At 45.7% G+C, this 23,826-nt stretch overlaps 1 protein-coding gene across 2 annotated transcripts in view; it reads right to left on the bottom strand.

Annotated features, from left to right (window-relative positions):
• tncb (tenascin Cb) overlaps window positions 1-22,824 on the bottom strand; it is a 37,981-nt gene extending 15,157 nt beyond the window's left edge. For both annotated transcript variants that reach the window (XM_080003315.1, XM_080003314.1), the window contains exons 1-10: window positions 22,695-22,824; window positions 10,348-10,932; window positions 9,018-10,238; window positions 7,966-8,229; window positions 7,444-7,559; window positions 6,721-6,874; window positions 3,995-4,264; window positions 2,909-3,094; window positions 1,710-1,799; window positions 1,353-1,616 (exon numbers count right to left, since the gene is read on the bottom strand). In XM_080003315.1, coding sequence (XP_079859441.1) covers window positions 1,353-1,616; window positions 1,710-1,799; window positions 2,909-3,094; window positions 3,995-4,264; window positions 6,721-6,874; window positions 7,444-7,559; window positions 7,966-8,229; window positions 9,018-10,238; window positions 10,348-10,831 — 3,049 coding nt within the window. In that variant the 5' untranslated portion in view covers window positions 10,832-10,932; window positions 22,695-22,824. The remainder of the gene's footprint in view (window positions 1-1,352; window positions 1,617-1,709; window positions 1,800-2,908; window positions 3,095-3,994; window positions 4,265-6,720; window positions 6,875-7,443; window positions 7,560-7,965; window positions 8,230-9,017; window positions 10,239-10,347; window positions 10,933-22,694) is intronic.
• Window positions 22,825-23,826: the final 1,002 nt, after the last annotated feature.

Raw genomic sequence — 23,826 nt, 5'->3', positions numbered from 1 at the left:
GCCCCACAGTTCATCGCGGTCAAATCGCACAAAACCAGAGGGGAGTCGGCTCACGCCAAGCAATTATCACATGAATGAACATTGTTGCGAGGCGCACACATGTCCATACAAGCACCCACCCACCCACCCACCCACCCACGCACACACACACACACATACACACACACACACACACACACACACACACACACACACACACACACACACACACACACACACACACACACACACACACACACACACACACACACAAACAAGCAAACACTCTGCTGTTCTCTGTTTCATTTATTCTCTACCCCGTTGCCCTTTCTCTCTTTCCCATACACACACACACACTAATAGACTATCAGGACATACACGTGTGTGCATTGACTAGACTCTTGACTCAAACACACACACACACACACACACACACACACACACACACACACACAGACACACACACACACACAGACACACACACACACACACACACACACACACGCACACACTCACACTCACACTGACGCGCACACGTACACATACAAGTACAAGTCTCTTTTTGCACCTTTTGGCTACTTGAAGTCCAAACACACTACAAAGAGCCAATGATTTTGAAACCTCCCAAACTTTTTCCTCGTGCTGTATTGATTTTTGCCCATAGCCATGGAGTTAACGGGCTCCTATCATTGCATAACTGGAAGATTTCCTCCTGAAATGTTTGCTTTGGAGAAACCCTGACCACAGTACAAAAAATAAATGTCACAATCATCTCATTTGTGTTTCCTTGTAGAGGGGGTGGGGGGTAGGGGCTGGGGGGGGGGGGGGGGTTAAAATAAACCCACATGCTGTAAATGAAAGTCTCGGGGGTTGAATGGAGACAGAGAGACTTAGAGAGAGAAGCCTAACAATGAATTCAATTCATTCCCTTGGTCTGGCCGCCTACTGCCAGACACAAATATGAACCTATGGTTAATAAATATTCTTTCTAAGCCTTTACACAACCTGCAAGATAGAAAAAAAGAGGTTAGAATCATTAAACTGGTTTTCTAGAGATGTTCTGTATCATGGATACACTCTTCAGCATGGTCTAGCTAAAAAAATAAAATAAATATCTAGTCTAGTAATATCTAGTCCAGTACATAGAAAACATTTATCCGGCTATCAAACGTTCAAATACTGAACCTTATCGCCAACACGGCTTACATAAGGTATCTTCTTTCGAGCAAAAAGCTGAAGGTGGCAAGACATATGGCAACCGCCTGCCAATATCATAATTTTCATTACATTTAGTCAAAAATGCATTTCTGGCATGCAACTTTAGAACCTGATCAAGAATCAGAGAATTGGGAATTGGGAGAAGCCACACTGACCTGTGGGCGCAGAGAGAGTGGCAGGGGCGCTGGTCCTGCGGCCCCTCTCGGCGGTGATGCTGACGGTGTACAGCATGCCCGGTGTCAAGCCGCTTAGGGTGTGTGTCTCGGTGCCAGCCGGGACAGTGGCCTCAGCCTTGTGTCCGTCGGCCGATACGTGCACCACCCTGTAGGCGTCCAGCTTGGCCAGTGGCCGCTTCCACTCCAGTGTCATGGTGGTCTCGGTCACCTCAGTCACACTCAGGTCCCTGGGGGCGTCCAGAGCTGACAAGGGCAAATTGTTTCTAAGTATGCAGCGGTGGGATAACGGGACATGTTGACTAGCAGATCCAAGATCTAGCATCTACAGTATCTCACCAGTGACGGCATTGGTAGTGGTGGGCCGACTCTCGCGTTCGTCCTTCACCGCCGTCACGCCCATGCCGTACTCTGTGCCTGGCCTCAGCCCTAGACATAAACAGAAGAAGAATTTTAAAGAATCTGCGACTTTATTTGTACAGATACAATCCAGATACCTCCCGCCCTCGGCCCGGAGTTAGAACACGCGACCAGCTGTTTTCAGCTCACACAAAATGTTCTCGAGTGCCTTTGTGGATCGAGAAATGGGAAGGAAAGGATAATTGTGTTTCATGGTCGCCTATCCCCATTCATTTCTGTCGTATCCGCATTGATGGATGTGTAGGGCTTTTGATGTTTACTTAAAACAACGACCCGCAACGATAAGAAAAGGATCTTTGTTGGAAAGGGGGTGTGTTGCGGGGGGGGGGTGGAGGGGTCCTTCAGTCTCCACAATTAGGCCCTCTTTCGGCCCGGTCGCCTCTCATTCCTTTATTAACTTGCCTGGAGGTCAAAGCGCGTCGTGAGTCCTGGCAGCATGAAATTACACCGAAATGCCCAGGGAACCCATTATCAATAAAACCACGAGCGTGAAGGCAATTACACATAATAACTGTGTGAAAGAGCTGCTGATATGACCGAACTGGGGGATGCTGGGGTTTGGGGTGATGGAGAGGAGGGTGGTGCTCGTGGAGGGAGGGGGGGGGGGGTGCTTCGCCTGAATAGACACAATACTTCATTTCCAGGGCACAGGTCTCCCAAGGACAAAGAATGGCACCCAGACAAAGACACTATAACCCTGTTTTTGGGGTTCATATTCATTTCATTTTTTTTTTTTTTTGTTGGGGGAACAGTTTCTCATCTCATCAGTTTAAGATCTCAGAAAAAGAAACAAGCAGTGTTGTTATTTCTGTTTGAAGGGCGTAGATGCAGTATCCCCCACAACAGACAAGACAAAGGCCACTCATTTTGGTTGTGTATTTTAATACCAACCAAGAGACATAGCGCAACTGACACTTGATGGAAGAATTAGCCAAGCAAACACAATAAGTGATTCACAACTCTTTTTTTTAAAACAGATTCAGCGGTAAATTGGGAGGAATTAGCTCATTTGAATGAAGGCAGGGTAAAGAATGGAGTACGTGCCAAGGGAATGTACTTAACCCTCTACATTCTAGAAGTCAGTTGAAACATCTATTCCATTTAGAAATTAAATGTACCTGTGATCTTAGCCTGAGTGGTGCCCCGAGGCCCTGGGGGGAAGAGCAGCTCTCCGTGCTCCCCTCCGGACAGGGGGCCGTACTTGATGCGGAAGTTCTCCACCTGGGACAAGCTGTTCCTCCACTCCAAAGTGATGCTATCGTCAGTCACCTCTGCTGTCTGCAGGTCCCTGGGGGCATCCAGGTCTACACACACACGCACACACGCACACACGCACACCCGCACACACGCACACACGCACACACACACATAAATCAGCATTGGAATGGGAGGAAAAAAAGCATTCGCTTTAGAATGGTCGATGTGCGAATGCTTATATAATAAGCAATACTTATATATTGTATTTGATTTTGCTTGGAAACTTTGCTCCTTTCATTTTCTAATGGCCAAGTCAGTCTTGGAAAGACTGGTGGACTTCACTCATAGTGTGACTTATCGTTAGGCGCATTCTACTTGGAAGAATGATTCAATTGTTTTCCATGATCTAAAAAAAAAGGACGGAATTGCAATACTTACTGTATGCTAACCGAATAATAATAATTTGTTATATTGGCATCTGCAAAAGGTGATAACGTTTATTCTGGAGGTCCCTTCCGATTCTCACCTCACAGCAGCAGCTGGGGGTCTTCCCCATAAAACTCACAGCCACCAGTAAAGAATGTGTGGTCCAGACCCCCCAGGGGAGAGAGTCAGACCACATTGTAAAGCACCGCAATGCATTTCTTTGCCCAGCCACAGCTAATGGGTGAATGTGTTTCATTCATCTCGGGAAAATGTTATATCATCGTAAAATGAGAAAGGAAAAAAGTTCCTTATGCACGGATGTCAGCAGCATCTTCACCCCATGCTGACTGAATCGCAAAATAAAGCACATTAGCTTTTGTAGCAAGCCACATGCTTATTTGGGCTGACCCTTATTAGTGGACACCACATAATGGCCAATCCTTAGCAATGTCAATTATTAGATATACTATCAATAGAAGAGAACCTGGCTGGCTCATTAAAGGGAACCAATCAGTGTATTGGCCAGCCTGCCAATACATGTTGTGTTTATAGGTCAGTGGTGCCAGGCAAGTCTCTCTCACCTGTGAGGAAGGTTTCGAAGACAGGGTCGCTCGTCACCCCCCCCCTTCTCGCCGTGAGGGACACCTCGTACTCGGTGTCGGGGCTGAGGCCTCCAAGGTGGTGCTGGGTGTCGGTGGAGGACAGCTCCGCCACCTGTCGGTCTCCCGGGTTGCCGCTTGGGCCGTAGGAAACACTAACCCCATCCACGTGAGCCACGGGCTGGAACCAGGTCACTAGCGCCGTGGTGTCAGTCACATCGCGCACGTCCACCTGGCTGGGGGTGTCGATCACTGGGGTGGGTGGGGATTGATGGAAAAGAATAGACACATAATAAATATACTGTATCATTGCATGACAGGTAGGTCCACCATTAAAGCAGGACAATAAACATTGATGGGAAAAGGACGTTTATCACACAAGACAGGAGGCAATAATCAACTAATGTCAAGACTCACGGGACACAGTAGCTCCCTACTGGTTTGTGGAACACCTTACATATCACAGGACACAGCATTGTAAGAGACAAAAGTGGAAGCTTATTACTATTATTATTACGATTAACCTTTCGAACAATGACGTAAAAAAAGTAATACGTGAAATAAAATAAATATATATACCAAAAACAACTCTTCCAGTACTAGAACTTACCCCTGAATTAGCTAAATATCTAACCCCGAAAAACCTTGTAATTACATATTGTGGTAATATATTATCATTTGAACAAGATTAATAATGTCAGAAGGAGATCAAAGGGTTCTGTGGTCGTCGTGTGTACGAATGAAGTGGGCATCGCAACGTCGCAAAGTGCGAAGAGTGTTAAATATTCATGTGCAAGGTTATTCTAACTATTTAAAGATCGAATCCCTGTGTCGCCGAGGGTGCCTCTTCCCCCAGCAGGGCGCAATTGATTTGTCACACGCAAGCAACTTTCAGAAAGTCAACCTCCTGCGCGGGGCTGATAAAAACGGATAGTCACGATGGGCTTAACGCAGATTTGTCTTCCAAGGAGGCTCGGTTAGGCAAGCGCGCTGTTTTCTGGCACAAAGATCCCATCCACTGGGGTGGATGGCTTCCCCTGAGTCTGACTGGATGGCTGACTGATCGCTTGCACACGTGGGGTTAGGAAGCGCGAGAGCGAGAGAGAGCAGAAGGACTCACTTCACGCAATTAGTCCCTCAGCATGAAAATCCTACAGCGTGTGACGCAAGCCCGTGTAATGGCAGACATTAAGAGAGCTTGAGTGACACAGAGAACTCTGAACCTTATAATCCAAGCTGCGCTGGCATGCCGTGGGTGTGTACACTTTTGTTAGGGTTAGTGGGGGGAGGGGGTTTCTGCTTCTGTGAATTCTTTCCTGTTGCAGCCATCTGTGTGGCCATTTGTATATTCTCACTACACTCATAACTGTTTGCTAACTGAAAAAACAGTAAGGAATGTGTTCATGTTTAAAACACTTAACGCCAACCCATAAAACCTTTTTCCACTTGGTTGGCCCCTACTCCAATTGTGACAAAGCGGAGAGGGCCATTGGGGGCCATTGAGGGCTATTTTGCTTATCCTGGAAAGGTGTGGACTGTGGACTAGGTTCACACTATAAATAAGCATAAACTGGAGAATACATCGGATGGAGTTGGGGCGCGGCTACTCATATGGAAATGGCTTTATTGATACTTGCCGAAACCTATCACTCCACTCTCGTCATTGTCGTCATGGGACTGTTTCACTTGTCTTATGAGAGCATTCAACAAAATAACAAGAAATGGCCAATGTGTTAACAACAGCATTTGGTGCTGATACTTTAACCTGCTGCTAAAATACAGCTTGACTGGTGCTGCTGGCTTGGTAGGCGACATGGACTGGATTTTCTTGACACTCTTTTACCGTTTTTATATTGATGCCCAACATCGCGTTCCATTGTTACGAGGCATTACGATTCAGAGCGATGGGGTGATGGAGATGTACTGAAATGCTCCTCAAAACCTTGCCGATAGGGGTACGTTGGGAATCCATAACACACCCCACCCCCATTTTGTTCCCTACCCCTGCTAAACGACACTGCATGCACTGAGTATGCACTGAAAAATAATGAGAAAATCACTCATGGTTGACAGGTCAAGCCATTCAACTGACTGTTGGAGGCTTGTGTCATGTATAAGACAGATGTGGAAATGAGGTAGCCCGGACATGGTATGAAGGGAACGACTCAGGTTGTGGCTTGAAATCCCATCCTCCCAATCACATGCATTCAAAATGGCAAAAGATGGGGTTTAACCATAAACTCAGCATTGATTGGAGGAAAGCATTTCACTTGCATTTCCATGATCAGCCATTCAAAGGAACAATGACTCTTCATCCTTCATGTGAGATTGGAAGATTGGCTATAGATTTGGATATAAGAATGAGAATGCTGCTGCTCTATCAAAAATAGCATGGTTTTATAAATGTTTACTGGGCGGTCTAGGGAGTGCATGGTGTGATGTGGCGTCCAAATTTCCATCCTATGAACTCACCACCACGACTCCTTTGTCTTACCTGACCATATCTTCCTGTTCTTACTTCAATCTCAGAACGTAGGAATAGCCTTGACTTTTAACCTTGTCAGACATTCCAGCATTTCAAACATTTTTTTATAGCTAGATTGGCTGACAATCAAACTTGTTTATTTTATTTTAATATTTATTTAAATGTACTTTGTTCCAAAATAAATGCTTTTCTAATTAAAAAAAGAAAAATCTGAAATACTCACTGGTGACAACGTTCTTAGAGGCTGGCGGCCCGTGGTTTTTGTTTTTCACTATTTCCAGTTTCACCTCGTACTCTTGGCCTGGACCCAGTCCTGACTGCTCAAAGGTGGTCTCAGGACGACCTAGGGAGTTGAGGATCTCGCCATTCTCCTCTTTCTGCCGGCAACCCCCCCCCAAAAAAAAAAAACAGTCATCACCCACTACAAAGAACCAGTCTTGGCATAACGCATAGTGTGAGAACAGAGCGGCCAAATCATACGCACTTAATGGCACTCTGGGTGGTGTTTGACTACGGTGCTGACAGGGGGTGCCTTATACTATATCACAGTAGGACCATTTAAAAAAAATAAAATAAAAATAAAAATAAACAGGTTTATGTAAGTGAACAAAGTGAGCAAAGAAAGTGAGCAAAGAAAATATTCAGCAAACACAGTAATTACCTAGTGCCCAAGTTGTTTTGTGAGACATTGTGTGGCTTTTGCTGCCAAGTTGTCCATGGATTGCTAAGCTATTTTCCATAAGATGGCAATCCCAGGCTCACATATATGCACATTAGGCAATTATTCAATTTAGGAAAAGGAGTCTCCAGTGGAACGTATACGGTTTCTTTTCGAGGCCAATGCATATAAAGATAGACTGTGGTAAGCTTTCGGAATTTCCACCAGCTCTTGTAACACTGAGGATCTATTATAAGTAAGTCAGTATTGTGGGATGGCCGGACTCACAGTGTTCCTGAAGATGAGGTTCCAGCCGTCGAACGGTATGTCCAGGGGGTCCCACTGCACTTCCACTGACGTCTCCCGCACTGACTTAAACTTCAGTCCCTCAGGCTCAGGAAGATCTAAGGGAAATGGAAGCAAAAAGAGCTCCATTTGATGTTCGGCTTGATGAACCAACTTCAAGAGGTTGAAGGAGGAGCAGAATCAGCACCAGCTGGGCTAGAGATTCAACTGAATTAGTGCTGCATGTTCCAGAAACATGTTTAGCATTTCACTGTATATGAACGTTTATGTTCCTGCTTTGGCCTCTTAGGAATATGTAGTTACATCTTTGGACATATAAAGTGCATGAAATACCAGCTTAATTTATTAATCATTTTTGGAAAACTGCATAACAGAAAGATGATGCTTGTTCTAAAGCCCCAATCCTCCAAAGAATAATGCACTCCTATTCCTACACAGTCACAAAACTCTATCGTGAGTCATAAGTTTTGTTGTTTTGTTTTTCTTATGAACAGGAAGATTTACGCATGGCCACTCTTGCGCTGACAGGTACACTCTTCTTGTTCTTGAGGATGGCAAAGACGCTGATCAGGTACTCCACTCCGGGCTCGAGCTCCCGAATGGTTGCCGTCTTCTGATCCCCAGTCACACGCATGTCCAGCTCTAGACCTCCGGGGGCCGTGGGCATGTAGGTGACCAGGTACTCAGTGACGACCATCTCGTTCACCCAGGAGAGATCTACAGTTTCGGGGTTCACCTCCACCACCGTCAGGTCCTTTGGTGGCGATACTGAATATAAGAGAGATTGGAAGTTATTGTTACTACAGTAATAGAAAATAGTTCGTTTGTAAGGATAATATTGCTATGGAAAGTTTTAACTTTGAGTCATGGATCAAGGACTGGACGATTGTTCAATATTGTTGTTTATCGTATTTTAGCGATATCTAATACTGTGATACAACATATTGATACAATATGAACAATTTCCATTGCTTGCTTTCTCTCTCTGGAGAGGTTGTAAACATATTTCCATGTTTAAGTAAGAACAAACTTCCTTTGATGGATTTGATCTATGAACTATTTTCTATTTCCAGACCACATTTTTTAAACGTTCCCCATGATTTTGCAGAAAATAAATTAAATTAAATCATCAATTCACTTTGTGGCCATGGAAAATAACAACACCATATGTTGTCGTTTACCATCAGCATCAAAATTAAACATCACTCATTCAGAGAAATGTTGTGCAACCAATTGCTATTCTGTGCTATCAGGTACAAATGTTTCAACGGCATAAATTTGTCCAAGTAAATGAGTTATGAGTAAATTTGGCCTGTCTATCAGTTACAGGCAAGTCACTATTACAGACAGTTTGATTCCCATCTCTGACACATATTTCACAACATGTACGTACATTTTATCCTGTATTCTATGTTTTGAAATGACTGTCAAGGCAAAAGGAAACAGGAACGACTAGCATTGCTGGGGAGCTCTACCACTACCCAAGTCAATCAATGTCTCCAATATCAATCTGTATTGATCCAGATATATCTGAGCTGCTTCATTATCTATCTTACCCTCGGAGCAGTCCTCCCCAATGAAGCCCTCGTCGCACACGCAGAGTCCGTTCTCACATTGTCCCTGGTTTTGGCAATCTCCTGGGCAGATAAGCACGGAGCAGTCCGGGCCTGTGAAACCTTCGAAGCAGATGCAGTTGCCATCCACACAGTAGCCCCTCTCAAGGCAGTTGTTGGGGCACGTCCTCTCACTGCAGTCCTCACCATTGAAGCCCTTGTCGCACACACACTGCCCATTGACGCAGTGGCCCCGGTCCAGACAGTTGTTCGGACAGGTCAGCTCACCACAGTCATTTCCAGTAAAACCGACAAAACACATGCACTTTCCGTCCAAGCACTCACCGCGTCCCATACATTCTTTGGGACAGGTCTTGATGCTGCAGTCTTCTCCAGCAAAGCCCTTCTCGCACATGCACTGTCCGTTCACACAGCGGCCCCGGTTCAGGCAGTTGTTGGGGCAGGAGAGCTCACCGCAGTCCTCACCCTGATATCCTGCGTCACACACACACTCTCCATTGATGCACTGGCCCCTGTTGTTGCAGTTGTCGGGGCAGGATAGGATGGAGCAGTCATCGCCCTCGAAGCCAGGGTCACAGACACACTTGCCATTGAAGCAGTGACCCCTCTCGTTACAGTTGTCAGGACAGGTGAGCTTGGAGCAATCCTCTCCACTGTAGCCGATGTGGCACATGCACTGACCGTTAACACACACACCACGGTTGTTGCAGTTGCTGGGACAGGTGAGCTCTCCGCAGTCTTCCCCGGTGAAGCCCTCATCACAGTAGCAGGTGCCGTTGATGCAGCGTCCACGGTCATAGCAGTCATTTGGACAGATAAGCTCAGAGCAGTCAAAGCCCGTCCAGGGCTCATCGCACACACACTCATCTTCAACGCAGCGACCACGGCCAAGGCAGTTGTTCAGGCAGTTCGTCTGAGAACAGTCCTCGCCAATGAATCCATCCTCACAGAGGCAGGTCCCATCCAGGCAGTGACCATAGTCTCCGCAGTCCAGCAGGCACAGCTCCATGCTGCAATCGTCCCCATCAAAGCCTTCAAAGCACACACACTTGCCATCGATGCAGCGCCCTTGGTCCTGACAGTCGTTGGGGCACTCTGGCTCTGTGCAATTCAGCCCTTTCCAGCCAGGCTCACACACACAGCCGCATGTCTCAGTACTCCAGTTACCACGGCCATTACAGTAGGGCTTAGTGGCCACTTCCCCTAAAGACAAGAAGAAAGGTCAAGGGAATTTTTTTGGCAATAACAAACCTGTTTCACTTTGCTTTAATTATTATATAAATCCTTATCAAATCATACAGAGTAGGCCTACCTGTGACTGGAGCCCCACAGCATCCTGTTCCACTGTTGCACTGTTCCCTCAAGTTGGACAGCTCCGACTCTAGCATCTCGAGCCTGTTCAGGATGTCCTTAATATCTGGCAGGTGGTTGTCGCAGCCACATGCCTGTTTTGGGATGTTGATGCGGTGCGTGAAGACAATCTGGTTCTCCCCATCCACTGAGTGCTCCAAGTGCTCCGTGTTCTGCACATCTGACGGGGCCATCTTGTGTTTCATCTCTGTGCCCCCGGGGGAGTCAAGGTCCACCGAGCAGAGGGACGTTGATGGCACGTTGATGTTGTAGACATGGTTGAAGACCACGGGCTGGTCAGGGTTGGGCAGGGTCAGGTTCTCCTGGGACTTGGGCACCAGGGTCTCCCTGCGGTGGCGGAGGACCTTCTTCACCAGGCCAGCAGTGCAGAGGTGGAGGAGTAGGGCCACAGTCGCACAGCCCAACAGGACACCTTTCATCCCCATGATGGAACCCTAGGCCTGTGGCCTCTGATCACGTAGCAACCTGGAAGGACAATGGAGTCTGTCTCTTGGTTGGTGGGATGGTGCTGTTGTCGTCCTTGAGTCTTTGAAGAAAAGAAAACATAGTGTCAGAGAAAAATATGACGTGGGTGGATTATACAAAGCCACTTTTTTCATCTTCCATCTTTCAAGATATTTAATTGGTGCCCTGAACAATAAAATACAATTAGTTGTCGGATCAGCTCAGCATCTTGTGTAGGGTTTAATAAGATAGTAGTAGATACAAATGTTATTATGATGACAAACTCAACACGGATCAATCCACACTCTATCTGCACAAATGCAATGAATTCCAATGTGAGTGCTTCAGATCTGTATTACTCAACACGTCTATGGTGGTGTCCTTGCCATTTAGAATGGCTTCTGCACAAGGGCCCTCTGATATCCTCCGGGGATCATGGCTGCAGTAAAATGTCATAGTATCCCACTAAAACAAATGACCACCTCCTATCCTGCCATTTTAGCTCTTTATAGTCACGGTGGAGGAGTGAGAAAAACAGATGATATTGGGCAAATTATTTTCACTGTTCCACTGAAAATAAACAGGGGCAATTACAGCACCTTTGAGCTTGAGAGCCTGAAACAAGCTTTCTCTCGGATCAATGTTTTTTACATGACAGGCTGCGTCAAACAGCATGCAACACCTGCACAATGCTGGGGAGGTAAGGCTGCAAAGCAGACCGCAGTCCAGCTGAAAGATTAATACAGCTAATGAGGTTAGACCATCTGTAGAAAGTCTCCATCCCCCGAAAGCACCATAAGTGTCCACACTTATTCTCACTTTTCACAACCTGCCAGCGAGTCCCGGAACCTTTCTCCCCCATCGGGCCACCGGGTTTTGTTTAGTAACCCGATTCCCTCGCCATCTGAGGTTATTTGGCTGTTTCACTAGGTTGTGCAAACATGCTGTTTCTCTTTAAAGCAACAGTGTGCTGGAAAATCTGCTGACGTTAGATTTGTGGTGCAGAGCCCACCTCAAAACTATTTCTTTTTTCTGAGCTTTGATCTTGCTATCACACAGTAGAGTACAGTTTAGAGAATGAGAACGATAACAAAGCAGCTGTCTCTAACAGAGCTTGATTGTGTAATACAGTGGTACCTCGACTTACGACTGTAATTGGTTCTATAAGAACGGTCGTATGTTAAAACAGTCGTATGTCGAAGCAATTTTTCCCATATAAATTATGAAATCATGAAGGGTGAAAATAAACAAAATACACAGCACAAACACAGTAAATATGAAAAAAATATCGATAAGCCACGAACTACGTGCACACACGATGTAGGTCGCCCACTGACTGACTGCTGACTGACTGCTGACTGACTGCTGACTGACGACTGACTGCTGACTGGCTGCTAACTGGCTGTCGACGCACCAACTGCAAATTTCCACGGTCGTATCTTGGAGCAGTCGGTTGCAAGTCCATACAAATTTTCGCGACTATTACTACTCGAATCTTTGATTAGTCGTAAGTTGATGCAGTCGTAAGTCGAGGTAGCACTGTACCAGTGATTCATCACATTTTTAGTGCTGCTTTAATTAAAGGGTTTTACGATATAGTATTTCCAAAGTCAAAAGAGACATAAGTTTAATTATCTGCCCTGTCATTACTGAAACAGTATGGGGGTAGATGTTGATTTGCTTTTAGTACAACAAACAACAGCAGACTTCCTGTCTCTTAAATGTCTGGCTTTGCCTGGCTTTATTGAATTAATTGGTATGCAAGCTTTTCAACGCACTTTTGAGACTTGCTGACACCAAACATTTCACACCTGTTACACGCATGACGTACACCCCAGCTTGCGTAAACGCTAATAACCGCACAGAAACTGTCTGCAAAAGGCTACTAAAAGCGAATATTAATTCAACAATCGCACTGTATATTCCAACCACAAGAAAAAGGTTGGCAAAGTGGTATGTCATAAAAAATTATGGTTTAAAATAATCATCAATGTGTTGGACGCTCTCCTTGGTGTCACAGCAGGAAAGTGGTGACAGTCGGTGCGGCAGCAGAGCTGGAGAACGGGTGATATCCTGCGGCGAGGTGTTCAGTCTCCTGAACCCAGGCTGACGTGTGATTAGGCGGGCTGACAGATGAGCTCTGCTTTGGAGGGCTCCCACAGCTGCAGCCAGCAGCCGCTCTGCCTCCGGTCCCCTGATTAGACAGGCAGGGATGAGCGCCTCTGTGACAGATGCACTGTAAAAAGGTGCTAATGTAGCCCAGTGATTGGAGCACTAAGATCTGGTCCCTTTGGGGAACGGGGGGTGCCAAAGAAGTCCCCCCCACACACACACACACACACACACACACACACAGCACCAAACCCCCACGTCCCCACCGTACTCTCAGACTCTACGATGCACTTCTGCATTCACACACACATACACACACAAAGGCCCATGCAGGCAAACACATTCGCAGTGCTGTTCACCAGCATCACAAACCAGGGATTAAATCAACAAAATAGCCAGAAAATTGCTTTGAGTTGCTGCAAAGGTTTTAGTTCTGGGCGGATGGTTGGCTTTCTCACTTTGAAATCTGGCTGCTCTCCACATGGACCTCCGAAGCGGGCAAGCCTGAGAGACCAAAAACCGCCTTTGTTCGACAATCTGCGGCTCTGGCAAAACTCATGACGCGTTACTCAGAAATAGATGAAGAGAGGAACTTTTAACAGAATTAGAGATGGGTTCCGATACGGTCGTTGTAGTACAAACATACAGCACAACCATTTGGTATGCAGAAGCAAATGATAGTTTAAGAAACTGAAGTAAAAAGAGAACCTATTCCCCTTTTGGACTTCCTTCAGGAGCCCCCGGCCCCCTGGAGCCGAGGTGCTATGGTAATGCTGCTGGTTGTTGGCACTCAAGAGCAGACTGGACAGCATTTGACTGCTGCTGCTTTGTAATTTCTTCACTCAGTTTTGCATTATAGTTTGCTTTTCAGATGGCGACAAAGCTTGTTAGCTGCCATGCGGTCCAAGATAAGGTGAATTTTGATGGTGAGAACCTGTTGGCACACAAATTTAGTGTCGCAGATCTAAATTAGCTCCCTCTTGAATGAGCCCTCAGGCAACACTTGAAGACCGTGGAGAGCTGGAATAGCTTTAAAGTTGTGGTCGTTGTACGTTCCAACGTTCCCCATTCCCTCATTGCCAGAAACGTACATTTATCGAATGGTATTATTCTTTGAGGATAAAAGAGAATTAGTGGACTCTTCAGCAGCTATTTGAGATCCCAGCAAAGGGAAAACAAGTGCAGCACATATTGGGCATTTGTTTCAGCTTAAGCGAGCATAAAACACACATGCGTATTGAATCTGTAAGCATCTGTGCAGTACGAGTATGGAAGCTGCATCTGAAAAAGGCATTTCCAAGTGGCACGCACTCCCACCATGAGGAAAGTTAATCAACAGGTGAATTGCATACGGGCAGACAGTGAGATCTGCAGTGTTTAGAATTCAAAGAAATGTCTCTTACATAAATTTTCCTCTCCCACATCCCTGATTTTCCCATTAGTGTAATGTATAAACCATGCCATGTCCAACCAATTCATGTAAGGGTAAATCCTTCTCCTAGAAGGAGATGCTCTCTCTCACCAAAAAACTCTTTTTGGTCTTTTTCTACTGCATTGTGGAAATGGTTCTTGGATGGATCTGGAACAAGCCTGACGTAAATCCATGCAAGCTACAGAATACTAATACTGGCCTTTGCCCTGTTATCGGTGGTATCTTACTCAAAGTCATTCTAACTTTTAGGAGGGGGAAATAACAGAACAGAGCGCCAGTTTTCCATCTGATTAGTTAACCAGCTTCATCCTTTAATTCCATCACTCTTTTATATTTCAGACAAGTTTTCAGACAAGAAGAGTTTTACTCTCATTTGGTTTCAGAGCAGCACTTGGTGATTGATGAGGACATGCTCAGCCTGTGGGGGATTGTGATCGTCATACGCGGAAGTAAACATTTCTTTCTTTCAAACTGGAGGCCAGACCCCATGCTTCACTTTTCACCTTAGTCTACCTTTGAGAAGACTCATATGGTAAGAGAAAACATATGGTAGGCATAAGATCAGTCATAGGGAAAAATTAATACCACTCTGCCAAGCATTTAGTAATGGTTATCGCTCTAGGAATGTCAATTGCTCATATAACATGAAGGCACATATTATCACCTTGCATTCGCGTCAGATGACTTACATTACAGTATATGGCTCCTGAACGCCCAGAAGCGTAGGGTATGGAGTCATTTGATGAAATGTGAGGAGAAAATATTAGCTAAATACTATAACTGCGTAATGGAGTCGGCCTGGAGGGACACACTCAGCGTTCCATCAGCCAGCTTGACAATAAACAAACTGAATAATGAAGTGGTGTGCCCCACTTGGTGTGTGTAAGGGCTGTAAATATTCAATAACTACAACTACAACTCGAGTCCCACGGCTGCATGTTGAACAGGTTTGATAGGGTGTGCGCGCATTCTTCTAATTTCTAAAGAATTTATCAAGCTTGCCCAGTTTTGTAGGTCGTCTTAAATCGTCTTGTCTCCTCTTTTTTTTTTTTTTTTAGTCGAAATCTGGGTCGCGGGTACAGAACAGTGAATGGGGGTAATTGTCTGGGCCTCTATTCACCTTGAGATGGCCGATGTGAGTGAACGCGAGTCTCTCCCGTCTCAGCGTACCGGGGTGGATGGCCAGGAAATGAGCACTAAATCAAAACAAGACAAGCACCCTCTGACAGAAATCATCACATAAACACATCATCTATTTCAAATTATACATTAAAGATGAACGTCACGTGCCCTGCTATTTCCTCCGGCATTGAGATTTGCGGAGAAGCCGCATAAATCATAATCAACATGCTTCACGGAGGTGAAAGAAACCTTCTTCGCGTCCTCACCCGGAGCAGGTGAATATTGATTTGCTCCTTTAATGCTACCAAGGTCATAACCAGAGAGATAGCGTTTTTTGCTGAGGACAGCACTATAGCGGTAAGTTATAATCATCAAACATAGAAATGAATTTCCGGGAAGAGGTGCGGCTGCAATCGACTGCACAGCAGAGGATCGATGGCGTGCGTTGTTGTCGGTTCTCAGAACAAGTTTCTTCAATTTTTATCACCTCACCCATTGGATGACACTCTAAGTCCTCCTTTATGTGTCTTTTATGACCAAGGATGTCATTGCTATTACTCTGTTTAGCTGTGCCGAACTGACAAAGGAAAACGGTAAGTAAATCTCTTAATAACTGCAGACGGTAAAATAAGGAGCGCACTGCTAGCTGAGGCACAATTCCCTTTAAACATCTGACAGCGATCTGAACGCAGTCTTTGGGTAACATCTGGCTGTAAACTGTCCACGTCCTGACATTGGGACACAGTCTACTGCCCAGAGACAGACCCTCATTCAGTCTCCTATACTAGTAAAAGAATGCTCATTCCTTGTGACTCATACACATTTCAAAGGGTAGATAAACGCACACAAAATGTACCTCACGTCAATTACTATGGCCAAACGTCCATTTCGTGATATTCCTGAAGGAAGGAAAAACTGCCTGAAGGAAAAACTGGGCTTCATTTTAACATTTCTTTCGATCTTTAAAAGTGAATAAAATAAATATTCTTTCAATCCAATTATGTCCTGACTCCTGGAAATAGCGAAACCAATGTATTAAATTTAATGCAGTTGTATTTACATTTGTAAGTAGATATCTTGCGAAAGATATCCATCTTGGTATCCGTCTTCAAAGAGATGATTGCAGAACAATTCATTTACACAGCAAGTCAATCAGTCTGACTGAAGGCCCCAGCTTTGAATCATATCGCAAAAAGTGTGTCACTTTTATTAGAAAGCTCCCGGCTGCGGTTGCTTACCATGTATAGCAACAACACTAAAACAATTTGACTTGATTAAGCAGTGGAGAAACGCAGAATATGGACGTTTGATGGATGAACAGGCTGGTTTCATCAAACGGAGGCGCTGTTCATTGGCCCCTCTGCCGTGACCCCACTGGATTTGATGACACAGATAGCGGGGGAGTGGTGGGGGTTGGTGTGTTCACGACTGATAAGGCAGACTGGTTGCCGGATCTCCGCTAGCAGCAGACAGACTTATCTAGCTGCTGCGAGAGATCGCTTTTCCAAGCCAGAGCCCTATCACACTCCATGGTACTTCTGGAATGATTTGAAGCCCAAGTTGACATATCTGACTGATACGCACCCGCAAAATTTGATATATATATATATATATATATATATGTCGTTGTTTTTTTCAACCAAAACCAATTTCCCACTCTGACACATAGATACAACGAAAAGTAATAGGTTTGGGATCACATGTGCACATCCCAGGGCAGACAGTCAAATCTCAATCCAGTTTTGACCCTCATTGCTTGAAAAGCGTGATTTGACTCAAGCCTGCCCGTGGAGCCCATCAATATTCTTTATGCGACCCCCCCCTCGCCCCTCCCTTCCCCAAACACTGTCCCCTCCTCCTCCATGGTGCTTTGGGCTCACCCCGCTGTTCTAGTTGTGTCCAGATGGAAAGGTTGTTCGCTGGCCATCGGAACTTCCCTAACATGCTGAGTGCTGGTGACCCCACTGTCTAATAGCCTAACCTCTGTGCGGCGCAGAGGTTGACGGGCCAACCAGGTGGTAAACCCTTTCATTCTACCTATTTAATTTCCTTAGTGTTCTGTGAAAATGTGCCCATTTTTCCCTCTTTTCCTTTTTGGACTGCTGGGCTGAGCTAGCTGCAATACTGCACAGAGGTATCAGGGTAAATTCTAGAGAGAGAGAGTTAACTTACCATGTAATCAACACCCGTCCTCTCAGGTAGTCAGCTGCAAGGTGAGAGCGCAATCTCTTTAACAATCTCAAAAGAGCTCAGGACGGATTGTTTTTTGCTCGAGCGTCACCTCTCTTGAGCTTTCCCAGGTGTAATCGCTACCCATGCACTTTCTGAAGAGGCGGCAGACGCAAAATGAGGAAGCAATGGCCACAGAAAATTTTACAGCCAGTCAGTTGACCAATCAGATCCCGAATATTATCCCTTCGCTAGGATTTTCTCCACAGAAAAAGTCTTACGTTTTGTCTTCATGTACTGTACCACATACGATGGTCCTACACGGAGCAGAGTGGGACCAAACATAAATAACCCTGGAAGATGCCGTGACTAGAGTGGAAAATTCAGATGTGGGGAAAAATACGATTTTCTCTGTCCTTGGTCCTAGTTTGCCTTGTTCAAACTCCCTTGAACAGTGGCGTAAGAAAATTGGTCCTTGTGTTATGAGCGATGACTTGGCAAGGTCAGTTATGAACATTTTAGTGAAATTCCTATGGAGCTTCGAAGGATCATTTTAAGTGATCTTCAGCAGAATATTTTCATGTTTCTGCCATTATCCCGAGCTGTGTTTTCCGCTCCCATTCCGACAGGGAGGAAGGAGTTTTTATTTTTGTACATGTTGATGCAGACAAAGGGGACATCTGTTGCTCCTGTGTCTGTGATAAAAGCCTTAAGCATTTAGAATGTCAAAATGGACGTTTGTGTGGACCTAATGACCTTGCTCCTTAAAGCCTGAAGCATCTGCTCTTTATTGGTTTTCCTGGTTTTGACCATTTTCCGAAATTCAAATCGTCTACCCCCCTTCCCCGTACTTTCCTTTTTTTCTTTCCAACAGCATGATGGCTCATGCATTCCAATGTTTGGGGTCACCAGAGGAGGAAAAATGTCAGAGCTGAGTGTCTAACACATGTGCTCGTCTCTTGGCTCTCACCGGCAGCAACCAAATAAAAGAATTGCAGAACCTCTATCTCTCTCTATTTCCTCCCCTCTGTGCCATTAGCATTAGAGGACTATCAAAAACCATCTGGGACCAGGGGGGGTCCCTGTTCTATGGTGATGACTAATTTGCCCGGGCCTTTCCATTTGACAAATGATGGAGAATGGAATAGGACTGGAATAGGCTTTCATGACTGGAGTGTGAAGGGTGGATGCAGGCGTCTATGTCAACCCCAACCTTAAAAAACAGCTAAAGCATTGGGTCATATGAGAAAACGAGGCAAACCATGTATAAATCTGTCAGCCCTTTAAACCAGGGTGGATTCAAAGATCGGAGGGTGTTGAAAAGTGTCTCTAAGCGCAAATGTGTGTTCATCTCCAGTCCAGGGGCTTTTTATATGAACAGCTTAATTCAAACAAAAAAAGCTTATGAGCTCCACTCGAAAAACGAACAAACAGCAACAACAAAAACGGGTTTACGTTCTGGAAGGCATTTGTCTACAGAATGACACCCATTGTCTTAGAGAGCGGATCTTTTATAGTTTACACATGTTGAACCATGAACCTCCGGCAATGTTTTTCATTTTTAACCGGAATATACAGTAGAGCTTTCCGGAACAGACAGCTTGATGTCTCTAAGCCATTCTGAAACCACCACAAATAACACTAAAATCCACTCTACCATCACCAGATCTGTACTGTTTGTTTCATGAAATACTTATTCATGGCTTCTTTGTCGGACCATCTGGCCCACAGGTGGTCATATTCACCAGGCAGCGTAGTTCAGGTGGAATCACTCAAAAACCATGTTAAATTATCACAGATTTTCGGCAAAGTTTTAGTGAATTAACTCGAAAAGCATGGGGGCGGAGCTCCCATTGGCGACCAATGGTGGCTGGCACTCGGTTGTGTGTGGAATTAAGTTGAGGATTTTTGTATTCGGTTGAAACAAAATTTCACTTTGGCCTGTCGAGCCTTGCCCCCCCAGTAACACAATTATTGCCACCCTGTTGAAGCAAAGTGGGGTTAAATACAGTCACCATCTCAACGAACATTGTCAGGGTGTGTGTACGTGTGTGTGTGTGTGTGTGTGTGTGTGTGTGTGTGTGTGTGTGTGTGTTGGGGTGCCACGTTGGTATTGGAGGAAGGGGGTTGTGGGATAACAGCTGTCCAAACAAAGGCCCATTTCCCACTCCTCTCAGCGGCGGGTGTCATCCTCACCAGATACTGAGTGCATAATAGCATGATATGATATGCCAGCGCAAACACAGCCATAAAGTTTTGCTGCTGAGTGCAATTTGCCCTTGTTTTGTGTGTGATCGCAATTATCCATGTGGCAAAGTAAATAATCTGTACGTCGGGGGGGCATTTACGCATTTACACCACTGCTCTACACTTGCCTGTTTTAAGAATTATTAGCCTTAAATAAATGAAAAAATTAAAATAGCTGTATTTGGGGGGGGCGCCAGGTTTTACTTAGAATTTACAGGTTAATGTACAATTACTATAATACATTTAAATAGTGTGAATAAATCTATAATAAAACATATTCTTCCCACACAGTTAATTTTTTACATGAATAAAATGTGTATATATCAAAATTTTTACTGAAGAAATTGTATTTCTCACAATTTTTCACAACGTAGAAATTATGACAGCCAATTTCATGATTTCATACTCTACAATGTTGTGGGCCACTGCACCCAAAAGGCCACAGCCTGCGGAGCTGCCCATGGTCCTATGAGGTTCGATGCCATCTGTGGTTCATTGCCATTTTTGACCTTTTTATCGCTATACCCTATACATTTTAATTGTTTTTATCGATATCTTTTGAGTTTAATAGGAATTACAGAACTGTTTTTGTCAATGTTTGTAACGTCTTTTTTGAACAATAAATGATTCAAAGTTTCAAGAAGTTGCTTTTGGAGTGCGATTGGAAAACCACCATGAACTGCTGCCCGTTCCACTACCTACAGATGATGTAACAGGAATAAGAATTATAATAATAATGTCAAAATATTATTCACAGATCACTGGAAAGTCTGGGCGTGACACCCTATATAAATGTGCTTAAATTGCACCAGCTCTCTGAACACGATCCCACACCGCTGCCTTTAAAAAACCCAAATTTGGGTCACGCAATTACCACCAGCTCTCTGCGGACGGTAATAACTCCATGTTAACCGCCTGTGGCTATTGGCGGCATGTTGGTGAATTGGACACTTTTTGCAACGAGGCTAATTTGCATAGAAAGGGGCCAATTTTGCATCTCATTTAAATATGTGCAAATAGCACCGGCACACCGAGACGCTATTTGCGTGGCAGCACAATTAGCGGTGCATTTAACCGCTTGCGGGTGCTTTGTGAATTAGACACTTGCCTTTTCTGTTATTTGCGCCGGTTTGGCGGCCACAAAAGCCACACATTTCTTTTCTGAATTCGCCCCTCAGTGTCAATGGGGGGGGGGGGGGGGTACAAACATTCAAACACTGCCAGAAAGTCCATGAATCCAGAGAAAAGAAAAAACATACTTGAACCAGTTACGCTGGTTCAAACAGTGGACAGGCAGCCTTTTTAATTGGCGGCGCATCCTCTCCTCCACAAGTTCCACAATTACCGTCCAAGAGACCCAGCCCTGGTATCCTGTGGGTCTTCTCCCTTGCACACCCCCACCCCCAAATGTCCTGAACACCCACCCACCTCTCTGACTCTCTCCCATCTCACCATCTCTCGCTGCCTTGTAAGCTGTCTGGCAGCTGTCTCTCCCTCTTGGACGTGGTCTCTCTCCCTCCCTTCCCCCTCCCTCTCTTTCTCTCCGTTTCACACCCTCCCTTTGCTGAATTTCTCTCTGTGGCTATCACAGTCTTTCTGCCGGTCGGCCCAGCTCTACCCGGCTCTCTCCCTCTCTCTCTCCCTCTCTGCATCTATCCATCTACCTCCTCCTAGACAAACACCCATAGAGTTCTCACTCACCGAACAACAGATCGATGACCTGTATTGGAGATGACGCTGGCCAATGTATGCTTCTAAAAGCCAGTTACCTTGTGATTTGTGTAAGTGAACCTGTCAGTTTACAGCCAATCAACCAATCAACCAGATAGCCAGTCAGTAAACCAATCAGTCTGTCAACCAGCCAGTCGGTCGAAGAGTCAGTCGGTCGACAAATCAGTCGTTAAACCAGCCAGTCGGTCGACCAATCAGTCAGCCTACCAGCTAGTCAGTCAACCAGCCCGTCAATCGACCAATCAGTCATTCAACCAGCCAGTCGGTCGACCAGTCAGTCGGTCAACAAACCAGTCGGTCAACCAATCAGTAGGTCAACCCGCCAGTCGGTCGACCAATCAGTCGGTCAACCAATCAGTTGGTCAGTCAGCAGTGTATGAAGCTGCAAGCTTCTGCAAGGCAGAGAAAAGTAGCAGCGTCTAATGCACAGCAGCTGTGTGTCTCCCGAGCTACACCAGTCTGCTGTCTGCTGGCACACACACACACACACACACAGACACACACACACACACACACACACACACACACACACACACACAGACACACACACACACACACACACACACACACACACACACACACACACACACACACACATATTAACCATACCCTTCTCTTCCACATTTCAACATAATCTCAAATGGGAGCGGTATCATTCAGAAGATGAGGGCTAATTAATCTCTTTGGCTAATGATTTTTGTTTGTTACCGGTATTGGAGTGACTAAAAAATATCGGACTTGGTCAAAAAAATTAACTTTTACAATCAAAAATAATAGGCAGCCAGGTGCATGCAGTAAAGAACTAAATCAGCATTGGAACTATTTGCTTGTAAAACACGACAATAATATAGTTAGCTTTTAAGACCGTAATTAAATTGTAATAATAGTGCCCATATTCTTTACTGTAGGATATAATACTTGATTTTAATTTGCAAAAGCCACAATTATCCCAATAAAAGGAAACCAATCAGCACAATCAGCCAGCACCACAAGAAGTGTCTCACGCAGGTGAGGAGAAGAGGTGGACTTACCCTGCTGAGAATGTTCGCCACCTCTCCACGGGGGAAATGTACAGAGCGAAAGTGAGATGATGGCTGAGGAAGAAGAAGAAGATAGAGAGAGGGAGAGAGAGAGAGAGAGAGAGAGTGCCCTATCAACCCGCCTCAACAGAACGTTCAACACAGAGCCTCTGTATCTGTTAGTGCGCTGACAGCTCTGTCATCCTCCCTCTCTCTGCTCACAGAGTGTTTACTCCAGTCTACCTTGGAGAGCTGGCTGATGTTGTGCAGCCAGTGAAGAGAGGGAGAGGGGGCGAGAGAGAGAGAGAGAGAGAGAGAGAGAGAGAGAGAGAGGGACTAGTAGCAGCAGCAGAGAGGGGGAGAGAGAGGGGGGGGAGTGAGTGAGTGGGTGAAAGGGAGAGAGAGAGAGAGAGAGGGGAGGGGAGAATTATTTTTCTCTTAAACAGTAGACCCTCTGCGGTCAGACTATACTCCCACCTACTGCTTACTCTTAAATGACCCCCCTGCCCCCAGCCCCTCCGCCCCGCCCCCCCCCCCCCCGCCCCCCCCCCCCCCCCCCCCCCCCGCCTCCCCTCCACATTGACACAAGCTAAGGAGCTGGAATGGGACGCTTCAAGGCTGGCTCCTGCCCTGGTTGGAGGGACAGACACCGACAGACAGAGAGAGAGAGAGAGAGAGAGAGAGAGAGAGAGAGAGAGAGAGAAGAGTGGCGCTGGTTAAAGAAAGAGGAAGGGTTAATGGGGTGGGGGGGGGGTGGGTCAGGCGACCACTAGGCTGCAAAGTGGCCGCTTCGGCCAATGGGGCGAAGAGGGAGTAGAAGCACAAGACGGACATACGGCTGGTCCAGCCCTACATAAGAACTGAATGAAGGGGACTTGGAAGATTTTTGACAAAGATATTCTGCAAGTCTCCTGCTCTACCTTTCTAGGGAAACATCTCAACTATGGAGGAGGAGGTCTGAGCCCCCCGGTGCAGTGTGCCAAGCCACAAGCCTTGCATCAATTTGTTTTCTTTGCTGCAGGTGTATAAGGCGTATACTGCGTTCGCAATCATTTCGTCGTTCGGCGCCTTGACCGGGAGGGGAGGGGGGGTTGCAACAAATAAAAACAGGAACCAGGAGGGCTCAGGGAGGAGAAGGCCCTGC

This window comes from Zeus faber, assembly GCF_960531495.2.
Source record: "Zeus faber genome assembly, chromosome: 7".
Lineage (NCBI taxonomy): Eukaryota > Metazoa > Chordata > Actinopteri > Zeiformes > Zeidae > Zeus > Zeus faber.
This window is presented reverse-complemented; position numbering and strand designations above follow the sequence as displayed.